This window comes from Podarcis cretensis, assembly GCF_951804945.1.
Source record: "Podarcis cretensis genome assembly, chromosome: 11".
Taxonomy (NCBI): domain Eukaryota; kingdom Metazoa; phylum Chordata; class Lepidosauria; order Squamata; family Lacertidae; genus Podarcis; species Podarcis cretensis.
This window is the reverse complement of record NC_137180.1, coordinates 65,995,518-66,014,708: the sequence shown is the minus strand read 5'-3', so window position 1 is coordinate 66,014,708 and position 19,191 is coordinate 65,995,518. Positions and strand designations below refer to the sequence as shown.

The window sequence follows — 19,191 nt, the reverse complement described above, 5'->3', positions numbered from 1 at the left end:
GTCCCTCTGCAAACCACTGTTCCAAATCTATACTCTCCTGCTCCTGGGAAGATTCAGGATCCTGATCGGGAGAAGGGGGGGGGAGGGGAGGCTCCCACCATTCCTCCTCAGCACGGCCCCTGACACCTGGTGGCTCAGAAGAGGGTGTGAGGAATCAGGGGCTCCCTGGATGGAGGCAGAGATAATGGGGGGCCTCGCTTTCAGATCCACCCCAAGTCAAGCGCCAACAAACACGTTTCCTTCTTGGCCGCATGAAAATGCAAAAAAAGAAAAGAAAAAAAAGAACCCCTCATCACTTTACAGGGAGCTGCTTTTTCAGAAGCTCAACCTGCCTCCAGAGGCACTTTAGCAGTTCCATTTAGGGCCCTGCTGAGAGCCAAATGTCCCATCTCTGCTCTCCGTGCCTCTTAATCTCCTGATCCGGGAAGGTGCACTGAACACTCACAGAGCCTCAAGATGGGCCAGTGGGACACAGCACCAGCCAGGGACAGCCAGGATGCAGCAGAGAGAGGGCCTGACATGGCTAGTCAGAGACATGAGCTGCACCGTCATATAGAAGGGACCCCCAAAGGCCATCTAGTCCCACCTCCTGCAGTGCAGGAATCGCAGCTAAAGGATCTCTGACAAACCGCCATCCAACCTCTGCTCAGAAACTTTCAGTGCAGGAGAGTCCACCACCTTCCGAGGGAGGTCAAATGGCTCTTCCCATCAGGAAGTTTTTGCTAATGTTAAGTCAGAATCTCCTTTCTTGAGCTTTGAATTGGTTTGGGTCCTCCCCTCTGGAGCAGGGGACGGCAAGCGTGCTCCATCTCCAATATGACAGCCCCTGAGATGTTTGAAGATGTCTCTCATAGCACCTCTCAGCCTTCTCTTTTCCAGGCTAGATATCCCCAGCTCCCTCAACCACTCCTCATAGGGTTGGGTTTCCTTGCTCATCTTGGTCGCCGTCCTCCGCACCCCTTCCAACTTGTCAGTGTCCTTCTTTTTAAACTTAAATCCTGTGGCACAGGCCCAGGACTGCAAGGCAAAAGAGGGCCCCAATCCCAAGCTTCTTGGCTGAACTGAGCCAAACCCAGCAGCTCTGGAAGGAGGCTCAGCTCACACACCCAGTTCTCCCAGATGCATAAACAGGATGCAGGATTAACGCTTGCAAAAATGTGGAGATGTATTTCTAGAGTGCCTTTTGACACAGAAATGCTCGTGCAAACTCTTCCACATGCAGGGTGATGCTGAACTGTTGGTACCATCAAGTTCTGGGCTGCTCAGACTGCAAGAGAGCCCCCTAAATTTGGGGAGATGCCCCAGAGAGCAGCTGCGCTGGCTCAGCACCCCCTGCTCTTGCCGCCTTTGGGGGTTCAGTCATTAGGAGACGGTGGAGCTACGCAACCACTCGGCAAGGACTGCAACGCACAGCACTGCCTCCACCTTCTTCGGAAGCGTTTTGGGTCCTCCTGCTGTGTTTAACAGGCGTCTGTCTGACTGAGGCAGAGAGGAGATGAGCGGGTGATTAGCACTCGGCACATGCTCATCATTAAGCACCTACCGTGCTGAGCTTGCCGTAATCCTCCCCCATATGATTGCTTCCACTGCGTGAAGTTGCAGCAGAAACATTCCCTTCCCAAGGAGACCCCCCTCTGCCCTGCGCAAGCACTCTGCTAGAGAATCACAGCACCACAGATTTGCAGAGAGTTGGAAGGGACCCCTGGGGTCATCTAGTCCAACCCCTGCAATGCAGGAGACTCGGCTGAAGCATCCCTGACAGATGGCCTTCCAACCTCTGCTTATAAACCTCCAAAGAAGGAGAGTCCGCCATCTTCCACCCTGAAGTCAAACAGCTCTTGCCATCAGAAAGTTTTTCCTGATGTTTATTCAGACACTCCTTTCTTGTAACTTGAAGCCACGGGTTCGAGTCCTACCCTCCAGAGCAGCAGAAAACAAGCTTGCTCCCTCTCCCATGTGACAGCCCTTGAGATATCGAAAGATATTGGGTATCAGTCTTCTCTCCTCCAGGCCAAGCATTCCCAGCTCCTCCAACCATCTCTCCGGAAGACTCTGCCCTGGCTGACCTGGACTGGGAGGCAGAGAGAGTGACACGGAAAGGCATCTCATTCACCTCTGGGTGAACTGGCAGGCAGAGGCTGCAGCCCTGCTTCCCTGCCATGCTAGCTGTGATGTGCCAGCTCACAACTGGCTGGGGGCTCAAGACAAGCAGCTGCACCTGGTCTGGGCTTGCAATAGCTTCCTCTTCTCAGCTTCCTCCATTTCTCTTGCTGCACATCCTGGGGGTGCCAAGGGGGCTGCAGCAGTGAGCCTTGGCAGGAGGCCCTTCATGTCACAGAATCACAGAACTGCATTTGGAAGGGACACCCGGGGGTCATCAAGTCCAACCCCCTGCAGTGCAGGAATTGCAGCAACAGGCTCTCCACTAGGCCCTCACCCAAACTCTCTTTAGACTCTCCTTTCTTGTCATTTGAATCCCTCAGGGATGGGTGACTGGATTCTTCCCCTGCTGCTAAAGTCCACGGCTGCATAAGGCAGGACTCTTAAGAGCAGCCAAGGTCCCACGGGACGAGATCTATGCCTGGGAACTGCTTAGGGTAGATCAGGCTGTGGGTTCTGGTCATGACAGCTTTAGTGGAGCTTCCATGTTCAGAGGCAGTCTAACTCTAGAAACCTGTGGCTGGGGAGAGTCAGCACAGGAGGGCTATGGCCCTGCCGCCCTGCTGCCCGGCTCTTCATTGGGGCTCCCTCTTGGCCACTGCAGGAAAGATGCTGATGCTGGGGATTTGCTCCTTCCCTGAGTCCCTGCAGGAGTCTCCTGGTATCCTGAGCTCTTCTGCCTTGGCCCAGCTGCCTGCTTGCCAGCCTTGATGCTTGCATGATAGCACAGTTGGGCAGAGGCTGGTGCTTCTGATAACACCAAGGCCCCCTGTGGGGCAGCTGCATGTTCCTGCGTTGCAGAGGCTTGGAGTGGATGGCCCTCGGGGTCCCTCTACCATTCTAGGATTCTATGGCCTGGTCCTTCTCCAGGGGCATCGCATGGGAAGTGCTCAGTGGCCAAGCCAGGATCCTCAGCACCAGAGCAGACAGCCAAGGCAGGGCCAGCCAGTCTGAGCTGCGGCTCCTGTGCCTTTAAGCGCCTTCTCTGCCCTCGGAAGAGGCGCCCAGTTCTCTTTCCTCCACCCTGGGCAGCTGGGCTGGTTGACAGCCAAGGCCAGGCTGCCGGCCAGCCCCTTTCCTCCTCAAAGTCATTTGCTCTCCTCCTCAGCCTGGCCGCCTCCAGACAGGCAGCCCCCACCAATTGTTCCGCTCCCAGCCCCCCTTGAGCTCAGAGGAGCTTCTGGGAAGTTGTCTGCCGAAAAGGAGAAAGGGCTGCTCAGCAGAGGAGGGAGCAGGAGATGCGGGTCCTGGGCTCTCTCTCTGCCCCGGGGTCCACCACCTTGACCAACTGGCTCTAGTGGGAGGACAAGCACAGAATCCTAGAATTGTGGAGTTGGAAGGGATCCCCCAAATGTCATCTAGTCCAACCCCTGGCAATGCAGGAACTGCAGCTCAAGAATCCCTGACCGAGGGACGGCCAAGCTCTGCTTTCAAAGGCTGCAGATGCCACTTGTTCAGAGATACGCCCGTCCTCAGCAGATAGGAAGCCCTTCCAGAAAGCAGCTTTTGCTTCCAAAATAGCTCGCATTTGTACATGCCCCAAAGCGACCCCTTCTTTTCTCCCTCCAACTTCCTTCTCTGCCACGCTCACTGCTCTAATTGTTCTGTATTTGGTTTCCCCCTTTTCTTTTGGAATATTAAAAGCTGCCTTGTTCCTGGTCAGAGTTCTGACCCATCATATTCCAGGGTTGGGCCTAGCAGGGTGCCACCTACAATTGGTACAAGGCAAAACGGCAAGCGCGGGGGGAGAGAGAGAGAGAGAGAGAGAGAGAGAGAGAGAGAGAAGGGCGGAGAGGGACCAGGTTTCCCTCCTCCTCCTCCACCCAGCTAAGGAGATATGTGAGCAAAGTTAGCCTTCTTCACCAGCCCTTGTGGATGGTGGCCTTGGGCGCCACTGGGCAGAACGGTGGGACATAAATCTAAACAACTGCACATGCATTCAAAGGTGGACCAAAGTGCAGGCAGGAAGCTGGACTGAGCCCATTTCACTGAGAACGTGGATGCGCCTCCAAATGGCATCTGGGATGCAAATTCACGGAGAGAAAGGCGCTCAGTGTCAGAGGCATTATTCCCCCGAATGCCAGCTGCTGGTGGGAAGAGAGTTCTTGTGCCCATGCCCTGCTTGTGGGCTTCTCACAGGCAATTTGGTTGGCAGCAGTGAAAATGGGACGCTAGGGCGAGATGGCTCTTCTGCGGCCTGATTCAGCAGGGCTCTTCTGAGGGTCTTGCGTTCTGTTCCCTCCTCCTCCTCCTCCTTCCAGGCCTGCCATGTGATCACAGCTTCTTCCTGCCAGGCCTTTGCCCCCCTGGGCTGCTCACCAGCCTGGGGGCTCCTGTTCTCACTCAACAGAGCAGCTTCAGGTGTCGGTTCGCAGCAAGGAGTGGGAATCCACAGCACTATTTTGGGAAGGGAGAGAGAGGAGGCTTGGCGGATCTCAGGGCGACTGACAATGTGAGATTCGGAAAAGGTGGCGTGTGTTTGTGTGTGTCCTCGGCACAGGCTGTCAGGCTCCTTGGCTTCCTCCCTCTTGCCTCCTTCCTCCTCGCTCCTGCAGAGCCTTCTGCTCAGCTAATGCAGGAACAAACAGGCACAATCCGGTGACAGGTTCACACGGGAAGCTGAGGCTTCCCTGGCTCTGAGGCTCTGTGGCAGGAAAACGCCTCACAAAGTGGAAGGGGACTGGTTTGCCAAGTGTCTTCAACACCAGGAACTCGGCTGGAAGTCACTCTGCACAAGCCCTGGAGTGAGCCCTTGCCAGTGTTGCAAAGGCTGTCCGTGGTGCACACCCAAAACACCCCAGAGACTCTCTCCATCTGTGGGGCTCTTTGCTTCCACGGAGGGCTCACCCACACTTCAGCATGTCCTGCACCTAAGAAGTACAAGTCTCAGCAACTTTGCCTCTGCCCCACCACTTTCCCCCAGAAAATGCTCCCCGCACTTCATTGGAGGGCTGCAATGGGGAAAAGAAGCCCGGTGCCATGGCGCTGGCAGTGCTGTTCGGAGCTCAGCAATGCTCTGGCTGCTCCCCTTTCCCACTCCCTGCAAACATCTCTTTAGTGGGTGCTTTGCTTGAGTTCCTGCTTTTGCAGGTTTCCAAGACAGATCCTGAAGCTGAGGCTCCAAGACTTTGGCCACCTGATGAGAAGAGAAGACTCCCTGGAAAAGACCCTGATGTTGGGAAAGATGGAGGGCACAAGGAGAAGGGGACGACAGAGGACGAGATGGTGGGACAGTGTTCTCAAAGCGACCAGCATGAGTTTGACCAAACTGCGGGAGGCAGTGGAAGACAGGAGGGCCTGGCGTGCTCCGGTCCAGGGGGTCACGAAGTGGCGGGCACCACTAAACAACAAGACCCCTTGGCCAGCTGGAAGAGCTGCAGCAAAACAAACACACCCAGATGCCATTCAAGCACCCATCAGCTGCCCCCTGGGACGGGTCACTCAGGGAGCATCATGGCCAAGAGGGGAGATTTGAACCCTGGTCTCTCAGGTCCTAGTGCAATTCTCTAATTGACGGTGTGCAAAACTCAGCCTGGCAACTCCAAGGTGCTGCTCCCCCCCCCCCCCGCCAGCAGAGCACCCCCCCCCCCGAGCTCAGGATCCCTGCTCCCCACACTCTCCAAGTGGCAACTCTAAACAGGCAGCAGTTCTTGCTCTGCGACCATTTGGCTCAAGCTTAGCTAGAATACGCAGCTGCTGGCGCCCAGTTACTTACGGCATATTCAAACTGGAGGTTGAAGGCTCGGTCGTTGGCGCGAAGGTGCCTCTCATGCTCTGTGGAGGAGAGAGAAGAAGTTAAGACACACAAAGTGGGACTTGGACACTGCTTGGAGATGCACTCTATGTGGGGTTACCTTTGAAGATGACCCGGAAACTGCAACTAATCCAGAATGCGGCAGCTAGACTGGGGACTGGGAGCGGCTGCTGAGACCACATAACACCGGTCCTGAAAGACCTACACTGGCTTCCAGTACCTTTCTGAGCACAATTCAAAGGGTTGGTGCTGACCTTAAAAGCCCTAAACAGCCTCCGCCCAATATACCTGAAGGAGCGTCTCCACCCTAGACACCGGGGTCCATCTCCCGAGGGTCTTTTGGCGGTTCCTTCCCTGCGAGAAGTTACAGGGAAGCAGGCAGAGGGCCTTCTCAATAGTGGCTCCCTCCCTGTGGAACGCCCTCCCATCAGATGTCAAATAAATAAACAACTATCACTTTTAAAAGACATCAGGAGGCAGCCCTGTTTAGGGAAGCTTTTAATATTTGATGAATTATTGTATTTTAATATTTTGCTGGAAGCTGCCCAGAGTGGCTGGGGAAACCCAGCCAGATGGGCGGGGTATAAATATTATTATTATTATTATTATTATTATTATTATTATTATTATTTATTAGAGATACATGAAAATAATAGAACTGTGGAGCAGGAAGGGACCCTTGCGGTCATCTAGTCCAATGCAGGAATGACTCCTAGAGAATCCCTGACAGAGGGCCGCCCAACCTCTGTTTAAAAACCTGTTTATCCATGTTCTTAAACACAAGTGTGGCCATGAGCTGCAAAAGCTACACTCTGCCTCCAGCTGGGCAATGCTTCTGAATTCCAGTTGCTTGTTTCCCACAGGCAGAACTGGAGGCTGGACCAGGTGGGTCTCTGCGCTGATCCAGCAAGCTCCTCTGATGTTCTCCCTCCCCAAGGTGTCTGTGGGTCCTGCCGCCGCTGGGGACTGGCTAGAGGTGGGATGCACACCCAGGAATGCTCTTTCTCTTCCTGCTTTACAAGCCACCTGCCGGGAGCCAGCTCCACTGACACCAGGCTAAGGTCTGTGCAGAACTGATAAGGCCAGGACCCAAAGGTCTGTGCAAGCCAAGTGGGTCGCCTGGGACAAAGGTTAAGGGTGGAGGAGATAAAGGCAGAGCGAAGATGAGATAGGAGTCATAAAATGGGACAGGAATTGCAAGGAAAGCAAGGGACGGAGGACACACCAGGACACCTTCAACTCCCTCCCGAGGAGGGAGCTCAGGGCGTGGATCAGGCCAAAGGAGGCCTATCCTGTTCAGAGACCTCTTTTTTGCAGTAGCCAACCAGAGAGGAAGCTCAAATGCAGGACTAGCTGCAACAGCCACGTTCTAAGCCGCTTGCTGTTCCCATCCTGTCTCTGATCCTGGAAGCAGGATGCTGCTTCCACTGGGGGTCTTCTGATCCTCCACCCTCCTCCCCTTTTCAGCTGCTCTTGACCGCTCCCAGTCTGGAATCCTCCTCAAGGAGCAGGAACCAAAGAGCGCCAAATCAGGGCAGAAACCTGAATTTGGCAACCTGTGAGGGAATCCCACCTACAAGGTGTTGAGAACTTGGAAGGGTCCTCTGCATGGCAGCTCTTGAACCCCAGGGAGGGTGAAGGCAGAAAAGCAGAGCAGGGAGACTTCTGGCACCCAGCACAGAACTGAAGAGTTGGAAGAGACACCAAGGGTCATCTAGTCCTGCAGTGCAGGAATCACAGCTGAAGAAAACCCTGACAGGCGGACATCTCTGCTACAAAACCTCCTATGAAGGAGAGTCCACCGCCTTCCAATGTTGAGTCAGAATCTCCCTTCTGGCCATTTGAATCCCTTGGTTCAGGTCCTAGACTCTGGAGCAGCAGAAAAGAAGCTTGCTCCATCCCTGGAGATATCTGAAGAGGGCTCTCCTATCACTACTTCTCTTCTACGGGCTAAACTCCCTCAACTGTTCTTCCTAAGGCTTGGCTTCCAGACCTTCATCACTGCCCAGGATTCTTCTGCCCACAGAGCCAAGCCTGCGCCCACAGCAGTGGGTCTCCTGGCCCAGGAGAGCTTGACGCCTCAAAGCACCAGCCACCGCCATCCAGCCTGCCTCTCCCAACAAGGCCCACAGGCAAGGCTACACCTCATATATGAAGATCACTGCAAATGGTGACAGCAGCCACAAAATTAAAAGATGCCTGCTTCATGGAAGAAAAGCAATGACAGACCTAGACAGCATCTTCAAAAGCAGAGACATCACCTTGTCAACAAAGGTCCGTAAAAGCTATGATTTTCCCAGTCGTGATGTACGGAAGTGAGAGCTGGACCATAAAGAAGGCTGATCGCCAAAGAATTGATGCTTTTGAATTATGGTGCTGGAGGAGACTCTTGAGAGTCCCATGGACTGCAAGAAGATCAAACCTCCATTCTGAAAGAAATCAGCCCTGAGTGCTCACTGGAAGGACAGATCATGAACCTGAGGCTCCAATACATGAGAAGAGAAGAGTCCCTGATGTTGGGAAAGATGGAGGGCACAAGGAGTAGGGGAGGACAGAGGACGAGATGGTTGGACAGTGTTCTTGAAGCTACCAGCATGAGTTTGACCAAACTGCGGGAGGCAGTGGAAGACAGGAGTGCCTGGCGTGCTCTGGTCCAGGGGGTCACGAAGAGTCAGACACGACTAAACGACTCAACAACAATAACATATATGAATGGCTGTCAGGAAGCCAGGAGGGGATTCTGACTGAGCTTTGCCCATCTCCCTCCTCTGCCTTGCAGGGTGGCAGCCAAAAACCACCGCTCACCCTTCTTGGGGTGAATCCATGGTGTGACCTGGTCTGCTCAGCCCCAGCTGAGCCCCCTGGCATTTATCTCCCATGGCCAATGGGCTGCCTGAGAGCAGGCAGTTTGGGGTTCGTAGTTAATGGGTAGTACAAACCCCGTGTTTGATATATCAATTGCTAGTTTGTGGGGCGCTGCAAAATGCAGGGGTGGCGCTGCAAAATGCTGCAACCCCCCAAACCCTGGCAAAACTTTGGCACAGGTTTGGAGAGGACCCCACATTTTGGGGTTCAGAGTTAATGGGTCTGCAAAGGATGCCTCTCAGCCCCTTGCATTTAAGAAATGGGGCAGGAGGAGGAGGACTGTCAGGTCAAGAAGACCCAGATTTGAATTCCCCACTGAAACACATGGCTGGGTCAGGAGATGCACATCAACCCACATATTTGGGAGGAAAGGCAGGGAGGTGGGGAAAGAGTGGGGGTTTTTGTTTTTTTTTAAAGTACACTGGAGGGAATGACTCATCCAACCTCCAATTTCACAATGTGGAAAATAAACAAGATTCTCGCGGCAGAAACTGGAGTCCTTTCTCTCCTTCCCTGCCCCAGGCAGTGAGATTTGGGAAAGATGCCACAGAGCAACATCTGGACAGTGGGTGGGACATCTGGGCTAGCAGAGGGGGCTGCTGCTGCCAAACACACAAACTCAGTGGGGCATGAAGTCAGCAGCAACAGTGGTGGTGCGACAGGTTGCAACCTCAGCTCACCTGGTGCAAGAAAGGAGGGAATTGCCCAGGGCTGAGTTGGGCCTGCCTAGCACAGAGAAACCTTCTCCCCAACCAACTCTAGTGCAGGGTTGCGGTTGTGATTCACTCCAAGCTGCCTCCTTCAACGTAGAACACAAGAAGAGCCTGCAGGATCAGGCCAAAGGATCTAGTCTAGAATCCTGTTCTTGTAGTGGCCAACCAGAGGTCATAGAATCAATGAATTGCAGAGTTGTACGCCCCCCCCCCCCGGATCATCTAGTCCAGGGACAGCCAACTTCCAAGAGACTCCGATCTACTCACACAATTAAAAACTGGCAGGAACACGAAGAGGCGGACATGACTAAACAACTCAACAACAAAGCAGATGTTAAAATCTAATTGAGGTTTCTGAATCTTGGAATATCCAGGCTAGCCTTCTCATAAGGGAAGGAGAGCCAAGGAAGGGGCTCTGTGGGGGAGGGCAAATGGGTGGGGCCCACCTGTTAACTCACAGGTAAGGGGGAGGACAAAAGCCAGAGTTTGGAGTTGAATTTTGAGTGATGTTACCTAAAATCAAGGCAGCAAGCCCAGAGAGAGGCTGACTTCTGCTTGAATTCAAGGCTGCATCTCTGGGAGAAGCAAGACTCTTTTGGGGTCTCAGTGCTGTGAACCTCTCTTTCGCAGGCTCAGGCAGCATGTATGTGTCAACAAACCATCGATCATAAAGACACCAGTGTGTCTTCACTGCGCCTCATTCCCAAATGCAAACACGAACTCTGGGCAAGTGCCTGGAACCCCTGGAATCTCCCACCATTCAGAGATTGGGGCAGCGTGAAACACGCATACGACCGCAGGCGCATGCAAGCACTTGTGCCATTGCGCCTCCGCTCTACAAGCAAGTTGTGTGCAGGTGGCACGAACCCCCTTCTCTCGGCCACAGATCTTCAGACCCTTTTCAAAAGCCATGTTTTTAAAAGACGCTCCCACAGGAGCCTCGTCGTCTCTAAAGGACTCTAAAGGAGGAGATGAAACCTTTAATTTTCCAGAGCTTCTTAAAATAGCACCGGTACCGGTGGGAGAGTTGTGACACTAGTCCTGTCACAACAATGTGTTTAAGATTTCTATCCTGTTCTTACACTGTGGAGTGAGTGCTCAAGAATGCTCACCGCGAGGTAAAATGTCTAGTCCAACCTGCTGGAATGCAGGCTTTGTTTATTCCGCTGCGAGAGATAAGGCACCCTGGCACACTCGGACGCCCTCTTCCTCGCTCTGTCACCAGTGTCATGGCTGACACCTGGGTTCAAAGTCAAGGATCTGGGGGCAGCCCTCCCCAGCTCACTCACCTGAAAGGACAAGGTCTGGCAGCTCAGCCTCAGTTTGGGCCCTCCTTCCCGAGAGGTGGTGGGGCTCCAGAGACCTCAGAGCCATTTCTGGTCTGGGGGATAATGGCTGGATTCATCCGCAGGAATCCAGAGAGCCTTTCTCCAGAGCAGGGGGGCCAAGACAGGCTGCCTGCCCTCAGCGAGAGGGTCAATGATTAAACAGCAAGAGAGATAACGGGAACCGGAGCCTGGGGCTTCCCCAGACAGCAGGCTTTTGTGCAAGGAATCCGCAGGGAGGACTGAAGCACCTCGGCTGCTGGGGGTCGCAATGTCTTGGTGCTCCCCAGGAGCCCCTAGGGAAATGGGGGTGGGGGGTCTTTCTCCCAGCAAGCAAAGTCATTGAGGTTGCAAGCACTATGTGGAAGAGGGTTGTGTGTCTCAGGGCCCTACTGGTCAGTGTCCATGTCATCCACAAGGGATGGTTGGCTTTTGCTGTTTTGTGTTTATGATTTTTATCTCTAAACCGCCTTGAGTCCTTATTAGGGGAAAAGGTGGGGTATATATAATTATTTTTCACAATCTGATGTTTCATTGCAAGCCACCCTGCATGGACTTGAGTGGAGAAATGCCGAGTAGGAAGAAATGGAAACAAGCAAAGGCATAAAGAAAAATGGGCAACTCTCTCATGCTCCACAATCTTTGTGCCATTTAGGAGACTTGGGAGAAGTGCTACCGTCAGTCAAGCAAACAGGCAGACACCCGTCACAGCCACACCATCTATGCAGAGCAAACTTAAAGCACTTAGCCCCCTCCCCAAAATCCTGGGAACTGCAGTTGACCTCCTCATGGAGCTACAGTTCTCAGCACCCTCAGTAAATCCCAGATCCCTCTGGTTAGTGAGCTGGCGCTATGGGGCCCTGACTCAAGTCTACTTTAGCGCTAAGAAGAAATGCTGTCATTTATTCGCACCTGTCGAGGCCCAGGAAAGGAGGGCATCTAAACGGTGATATTGACGGCGGACACCGTTCTCACTCATGAATGCAGCATCTGGCGGCACCGCGGGAAGAATCTACCCCATTTTGAAGAAATCAGTCCAGGCAAGAGAACTCCATGGTGCTGTGGGCGGGATTGATTGGCAGGTGTCTCTCGCTTACTAAGGAGCTAGAGGTCCCCTGCAGAGAGGAGGGAGGGAGGGAGGGGGGGCAGCAGAAGCGTTATCCACTCGCTCACTCACACGCAAAAACTGTGGTCACATTACCGCAAGCCGCCACTGCTTCCTCTACCTGGTTCTAACTCCCTGCCAACTAGTGATAAAGAGGAGGGACTGTGCCAACCCCATCTCCCTACCTACTGGGAGGTCAAACCCAAGAAGGACCCTCCCCATGAGAGGAGCCCAGCAGAGGCCACAAGCAAGTCACCTGCCGCAGGTGACTCAGGTAAGGGATGTCACACCTCAAGGCAGAGAAGCCTGTGACTTCAGGGCAGACAACCTCTTCTGCCTGCGCTAGGTCCCAAGTCCAGCCCCCACCCAGGGACCAATAAAGGGGTCTTGGGGAGCAGGGTTGAAAAGGACCCCCTTGTCCCAGGGTAGTCCTTCAGAAGCCATCTGACTGTTCACAACTAGCCATACTGGGTGGGGCTGGTGGAAGCTGTAGCCCTTAGAGCAGAGGATGCCAGACTTGATGGTTGGGCTCAGGAGAAGGCTCTGGGAGCTGGGGGCAATGGGGGGGGGGCTTGGATCCTTTGCACTTTGCATGCACATTGTGTCCCAGATTCAGCCCCATTGAAAAGGTCTGGTGGTGTAGGGCTGGCAAAGGACCTTCCTGCGACCCAGGTCTGTGACAGCTGCTGTCAGTCAGCAGAGACACTCCTGAGTCAGATGGAGCAGGGCCAGGACTCCATAGAAGGTGGCTCGCTGGGGGGGGGGTCTGCTATTTGTGTTTCCCAGAGATGGACCACAGATGACTAGCACAGGTAGCTGCAGGCAGGTGGGCTTTTCCTTCGGAGTAGCCACTTTTGTGGCAGGGATGCTCCAGGGCGCCTTCGAGGCTGAAGCGACAAGTCCCTGCAGGAGGGGTGCTCCTGGTGTAAAGGTGGGAGGTCCAGCTAGGTAGCCCAAGGACTTGTGCCCATCAACACCACCCACTGCAAAGCAGAGGGAGATCTCCTGAAGCCCCGCAGCTCTTAGACCAGCTGCTGGGATTGGAGCAGGCAAAGCCTCATGGTGTGCCAGAAATGATCTCCAGACTTTTCCTGGGAGCTCTTCTTTTGCCATCATCTTGGTTCTGGAAGTGGGGAAGGGATGGAGGAGATTCCCTGTGAGCAGAGCATGGGATTGATCCAGGAGAACCTCATCAAAGCTGGACTTAGGAGACCTTCCAGCAACCGGCCCAGGAGACCAACGGCCGACAAGGCCCACAAGTCCCTTATGCTCCACACAGAAGTTCAGAGGACAGCGGCAGTGTGGTGGGAGGTCTTCTTGTTGATGCTAATGCTGCTGCAACCAGATGTATTCTGTCTGAACCACCAGGGACAGCCTCCCTTTCCCAGGACAAAATATTCCACTTCACTCTGGGGTGGAGAAGGGTCACTCTCATGCCCTGTGCAAATACATATGCAGGTGGGCCAAGGGACTTTCCTGCTTCTCTGTGATTTACTTAATAGTGAGATTCCCAGTATCTGCCCTGCATCCCCCAACCCCCAGGCCACCTGCACATCTTTGGAAGCCCATCTCCTCCTCTTCCTCCTCTTCTGCCCTTTGCCACTCCTATGGCAGAAAGCAAAACCAGCAGCTGCTTCGCTTCCTCCTGGAAGCCCAAATGCCATGCAAACAGCACCTCCAGCACCTGCAGGCTTCTGGTCAGCCTTGGCCAACCTGGTGCCTTCCAGATGTTCTGGACTCTTAGCTTCTATCAGTCCCAGCCAGCCTGACCAAGGCTCCCTTGTGAGAGTCAGTGTGGTGTAGTGGTTAAGAGCTGTGGACTCGTAATCTGGTGAACCGGGTTCACTTCCCCGTTCCTCCACATGCAGCTGCTGGGTGACCTTGGGCCAGTCACACTTCTCTGAAGTCTCTCAGCCCCACCTACCTCAAAGAGGGTTTGTTGTGGGGGAGGAAGAGAAAGGAGAATGTTAGCCACTTTGAGACTCCTTAAAGGTAAAGGTAAAGGGATCCCTGACCATTAGGTCCAGTCGTGACCGACTTTGGGGTTACAGTGCTCATCTCGCTTTACTGGCCAAGGGAGCCGGCGTACAGCTTCCGGGTCATGTGGCCAGCAGGACTAAGCCGCTTCTGGCGAACCAGAGCAGCATACAGAAACGCCATTTACCTTCCCGCCGAAGTGGTACCTATTTATCTACTTGCACTTTGATGTGCTTTCGAACTGCTAGGTGGGCAGGAGCAGGGACTGAGCAACAGGAGCTCACCCCGTCGCAGGGATTCGAACCGCTGACCTGATTGGCAAGCCCTAGGCTCTGTGGTTTAACCCACAGTGCCACCCGCGTCTTTTGAGACTCCTTAGGGTAGTGATAAAGCGGGATATCAGATCCAAACTCTTCTTCTTCTTCTTCTTCCCAGGCATTGGAGAGCCAAGCCTGAAGAGTCCAGAACATCTGGAGGGAAGGAGGTTGGGGAGTTCCCCTAAGAAGCAGAGAAGGTGCCCCATAGGAAGCTCCCAAGCACCCACCTTCCCAGGCTGGTCTTTGCTTTCTCTCCTCCTACTCAGATCCACACAAAGAGCTGTTGGGGGAGGGGGGGCAACACGTCCATCTCCCCAAAGGAGAACCCAAACTCCTGCTGCAAAGTTTCACAGCACCTTGTTCCCACAAGAGGCTCAGTCCCCTCCTAAATATCCACATCTGAAAGAGGACAGGAGGAAGGAGGTGATGCTCCACCTCGGCTAAGAGGCTCTTCTGTTATCAGTTCTGCCTCCAGGAGGGACTGGCTGCTCCTTGCATGGCCTCAAGGGCACAGACAGCGACTCAGACTCCTCCTCCTCCTCTTATGTTGGGCAAGGGCCAAGTGGGGTTTTCCATCTTCCGGCGGCATCCTTTGACTTTCCAGTAAATGTCTCTGCTGGCCTTTGTTCTCTTCGAAAGCCTTTGCTCTGTCCACCTTTTCCCATGAAGCCGGGATAAGTGCGAAGAAAAGCAGGAAACGGTCAAGGCCGAGAAGGCTGAGCCAGAGGCCAGCCAGGAAACAGACAAACCCCTTTTCATCTTCCAGCTCCAAATGTGGGAATAAATAGATGTGTTTGCAGCTACGCCAAGGCAACAAGGCCAGAAAGGGGAAAGGTGAGGGGGCTCCTGAAGGGGCTTTGCTATACTGGAAGCTCTTGGTCTTTGCAAGGCAGCTGAAGAAGGGCTATAAGGGACTCTGCTCTGCCTCCACAGAGGCAGCAATGCTTTTTCCAGTTTCTGGAAATGGCAGGAGAACATTTCTGCTTGAATGCTGCTTGCAGGTTCCCTAAAGAGGCACCTAGAAGAGGATGCTCGGCTAGTCACTGGCCGGGTCCACAGACTCTTCTTACATTCTCATCTTTCCTCGGCTGCAAGCCAGGGCTCGGCTCTTCTGCCACTTGACCCATCATCACATGCTATGGCCACCAGGCCCCAGAGGCCAAAGGAGCCCCAGCTGTGGCCCAGCATAGCCCCATGCCAGCCTTGGGCAGGTCCTTCGCTAGCTGGGCTGCTGGACCTCAGAGAGACTGGTATGGTTCTGCCTCGGATACTGTGCTGCTCACGTGGTCCCCCTGAGGATTCCTGATTCAGGAGCTACAAGAAGGCCTCTTTCTCATAACTCACAGCATCTCCTCAGAGCCAGAGCTCAGGGAAGGTTGGAGCAGAGGAAGCTGCCGCCAGCCCATCTTCTGCAGCCGCTGTCTGGCAGGGTCTCTGCCTGGGTCTTTCCAAGCCCTTCCTGAAGATGCTCCTGGCTGAACCCAGGTCCCCCCCCCCCCCCGCATGCAAAGCTCTAGCTCCCACTGAGCTCAGGCCCACCCCAAACCTGTTTCCCACCCGCCTGGCCTGAGGCTACAGAACAGGCTACCACCCGCCCCCACCCCATCCTTTGCAGCATTAGTGGTTCTGGTCTTTTCAAAAGAGGGAATTGTTTCGGAAGGGGGAGAGGGGGGACCTACTTCAGCTCAGACATCCTGCGCTTTCCTTCTGGATATTTGCTCTTCTCATCTTTCCCCCCGGCTGAATCAGCTCCGAATCCCCCAGATCTGGGGTCCCCAGACGCTGTCATACGCAGCCCCCCTAAATCATAAACATACATTTATTGGAGGTTTCCCCAGGAGAGCAGTTCTGCCCGCCACTCTCTCCAGCCACGGCCAGCAGGGGGGCGATTGTGGGGGGATGGGTGCCATGCACCCTCTCCTGAGCTAGCAGGATGTGGGGGGGGGGTCTGAGGAAGAGAGCGCTGGGAAAGTTCTAAGAAAGGGAAAGTCAGTTGGTGGCAGTTGGAAGGCGAGGGAGGCCAGGAGAGACTGGAGGGAGGAGGAGAGGAAGACAGACAGGAAGGACCCAAAAGGGGGCTTGCAAGACACGAGATCTATCCATGGCGTCACTATTACATAATGAGGGTGTTTTGAAAGCCACTTGAGCTCTGGCTCATGTGTGCTATCGACTGCTTGCGTTTAAACTGTTTTAAACCACAGCACAAAGAAATATAGGTAAGCTTTCCTTGGAATAAAGATCACTGGGCAGCCTTGAATCTCTCCCACCCCAACTTATGGCTGTTGGCTTCACACAAAACTCGTGGCTTCCTACTGGGCTGCTCTCCTGCAAGAAATAAGTTTGGGGTGAGGGGTGGGTGAGAAATAAACCTTGCAGGAGCAGCCAAGCCCCACTTTCCCTCCTGCATGAAAGGGGCAGACCAATTTCCAAACATCTCTTGGCCAGGGCGAGGGCGAGCGAAGGGGGACTTTGCGTGGACAAGTCAAAGGCTTTCAGAGGAGGAATCAGCAGGCAATGATCTGGCAGGTTTCACAATTTCCTCCCTTCTTGCTTAAGCTGCCCATTGAGCACAAAACGAGAAATTCAGCCTCCCCACCCCCCTCCCGACACACACAAACCAAAATGCACTGCCGGAGTTCATCTTGAATCAGAGGGTGGGGAGGGGGCAGCTCTGAAAGCCCCCCAAGCCAGGCCACGTGCAGGAAGCCACTTTGCTCAAAGCCACAGAACAGCCCTGGGGAGAAGGTCTCCTCCTTTGCTTCCCAAAGGTCCAGCCCCCCTCTCGGACGTGGCCCTTGCACTTCCCCACCAAAAAGAGCCAGAGGAGAAGTGAGAGGGGAAAGGGGAAAGAGGCCGGGCTCTCTGGCTGGGCCACAAACCTCCTTCCACTTCCCGTTTCCCTGCACATGTGGAAGGTTGGAGATACAGAAGCCCTCGCTGGGCATTAGCGTCTCACGAGGGAGAAGGGCGTCGGAGCTCCGTACCCCTTGCTGCTTCAGAGAGGGCAGTGCTCCTGCTCCGCCCCACAGCCTGGAGAGGAAACCTCTGCAGCAAGGAGGCTGCTGGGCTCATGCAGAAGCTGCCCCATCACCTGGGGAGGACGGAGCAACAGAGCCAGCACTTCCACACTCAAGGCCATGCTCCGTGGCGGCTCAGCTCTGCCTGCTTAGTGAGCAGTGCCAGATTACCAAACAGGCAGAGGAGGCCCTGGCTGATGTGCCCCACGGCAATAGATCAAAACAATATTGATTTGGTCTTGAAAGAAAATTTTAAAAATTAAGAGATTATTTAGGAGGGGAGATTTCAGCTGCCTAGGGGCCTCCATAGGGTTTAATCAGGCACTGATAGTGGGAGGCAGCCCAGCTGCTGGAAACCACAGGAGGGGCTGCTTGAGGGTGCCCCATTGGGGCCTCTGGCTGGCCACTGGGAGAACAGATTCCTCCATTGCAGGGGGCTGGACTAGATGACCCTCAGGATCCCTTCCAACGCGACAATTCCACGATTCCATGAATTGCAAGGGCTCTTTCCCCAGGCCAAAGCGACTGGACCAAGCCCAGTGTCCCGTGTACATCTCTGCAACCCACAGATCTGATCTCTCTGGGAGAGAAACCCCCTGCCCCCCACCCCTTGTGGGAAGGGGCTGCCTACCCAGCCTCCTGGGCACATGGCCTGGGCTCCGCGCTCCAGGCAGGGAGCTGTAACCAGACGCCCGGCAGGCGCAGGCTCTGCTCTGCCGCTGGAGAGACAGGTGGATGGAGCGCCAGGTGGCAGCTGAGTCTGCAGGGCATCCGGGCAAGAGCCAAGGAGCGGTGCCCACCGCAAGAGTCCAGCTCGCTTACCTTCCAGCCGCTTCTTCTGGCCGGACCCCAATCCGAAGAGCGGCATCCTGGCAGATCCTTTCAGCAGTCTGCTCTGGAGTTCCTGCAGAGGGAGAGGAAGAAGGATCTTGACTCCAAGGTGCCTCTTGCCTCTCCAGCCAGGTGGCTCAGCCCTATTTCTGAGGAAGCAGACACAGTTCAGGGGGCAGGTACGGTTACAGCACCACGAGGAGGAGGAGGAGGAGGAGGAGGAGGAGGAGGAGGAGGAGGAGGAAAGTGGCCGCCTTGCTGCTGCTCACCTGTGCTACTCACTTTGCCTCGCAGCAGGTGACTGTGTGCTGCAGCCCACCTGGGGGCCTGTTGCTCACCTGTCCTCCTGCCCAGGTGTTCAGCATGGAGAGGCAGGAGGGGCAAAGCAACACCCTCCCGGCCTCCCCAAAAGGGCAGAGCAGCTGTACGAGGGCAAGAACAACACTAGGAACCCCCTGCCTAGTGACATCAGGCAGGGGCCCTCAATGAACCCCTTTGGACATTTTTGCTTAGGCAAGCCTGTCGAGAGATTCAGAAGGCCAGTGCAATTTTTAACCTGCTTTGAGTCTGTTGCTGCTTTAACTTTTCAGAAGTCTTAAATCGTTGTTGCCAATTCTTCTTATGATAATTTTAGCATTTTGAGGGGTTTTTTTAAACAATCAAACAGTGTATAAATGTTATGAATTAAAAACAAAGTGAACAGGTCGAGAGATAACTGTCCTGAAATGCAGTGGACAAGCCTTCCAGGCGATATGATGCTGAGAGAAACCCTCCCCCCTCACCAACATGGAGGGGGGATCTGTTTTGCCTGTTGCCGGGAGCTCCTCCTGGTGGGAAAGGAGCAGTAAGCAGCAGGGGGCCAGCAGAGGCAGCTGCCAGCCCCCTGCCTGCCCCCAGTCCGCCTGAAGGCCCCTGCAACTCCTACAGCAGCACCCGGCCCCACATGCCTGCCTGAGACCCTCAGGTAGTTGAAAGAGGCCAGAGGCAGTTGCACCCCAGGGGGAAACAGGGAGAAGGGTGGTCCGCAAGGCAAGCAGCTGTTGCAAGGAAGGGCTCCACCTGCAGATCACAGCGAGAAGCCAAATCTCAGGTTGCCAGGAGTTTCCTGGGCAGCACCTGAAATCCTT

The 19,191-nt window shown here is 54.5% G+C and overlaps 1 protein-coding gene across 5 annotated transcripts in view; it reads right to left on the bottom strand.

The window, feature by feature from the left end:
• LOC307226186 (phospholipid-transporting ATPase ID-like) overlaps positions 1-19,191 on the bottom strand; it is a 74,730-nt gene that overhangs the window by 45,395 nt on the left and 10,144 nt on the right. For 4 of the 5 annotated variants that reach the window (XM_079994728.1, XM_079994729.1, XM_079994726.1 and 1 more), the window contains exons 2-3: positions 18,056-18,137; positions 5,876-5,934 (exon numbers count right to left, since the gene is read on the bottom strand). In XM_079994728.1, the coding sequence (XP_079850854.1) occupies positions 5,876-5,934; positions 18,056-18,101 (105 nt within the window). In that variant the 5' untranslated portion in view covers positions 18,102-18,137. Of the gene's footprint in view, positions 1-5,875; positions 5,935-11,729; positions 11,933-15,895; positions 16,017-18,055; positions 18,138-19,191 lie in introns of all 5 variants that reach the window. The other variant, XM_079994727.1, reaches the window with a different exon arrangement.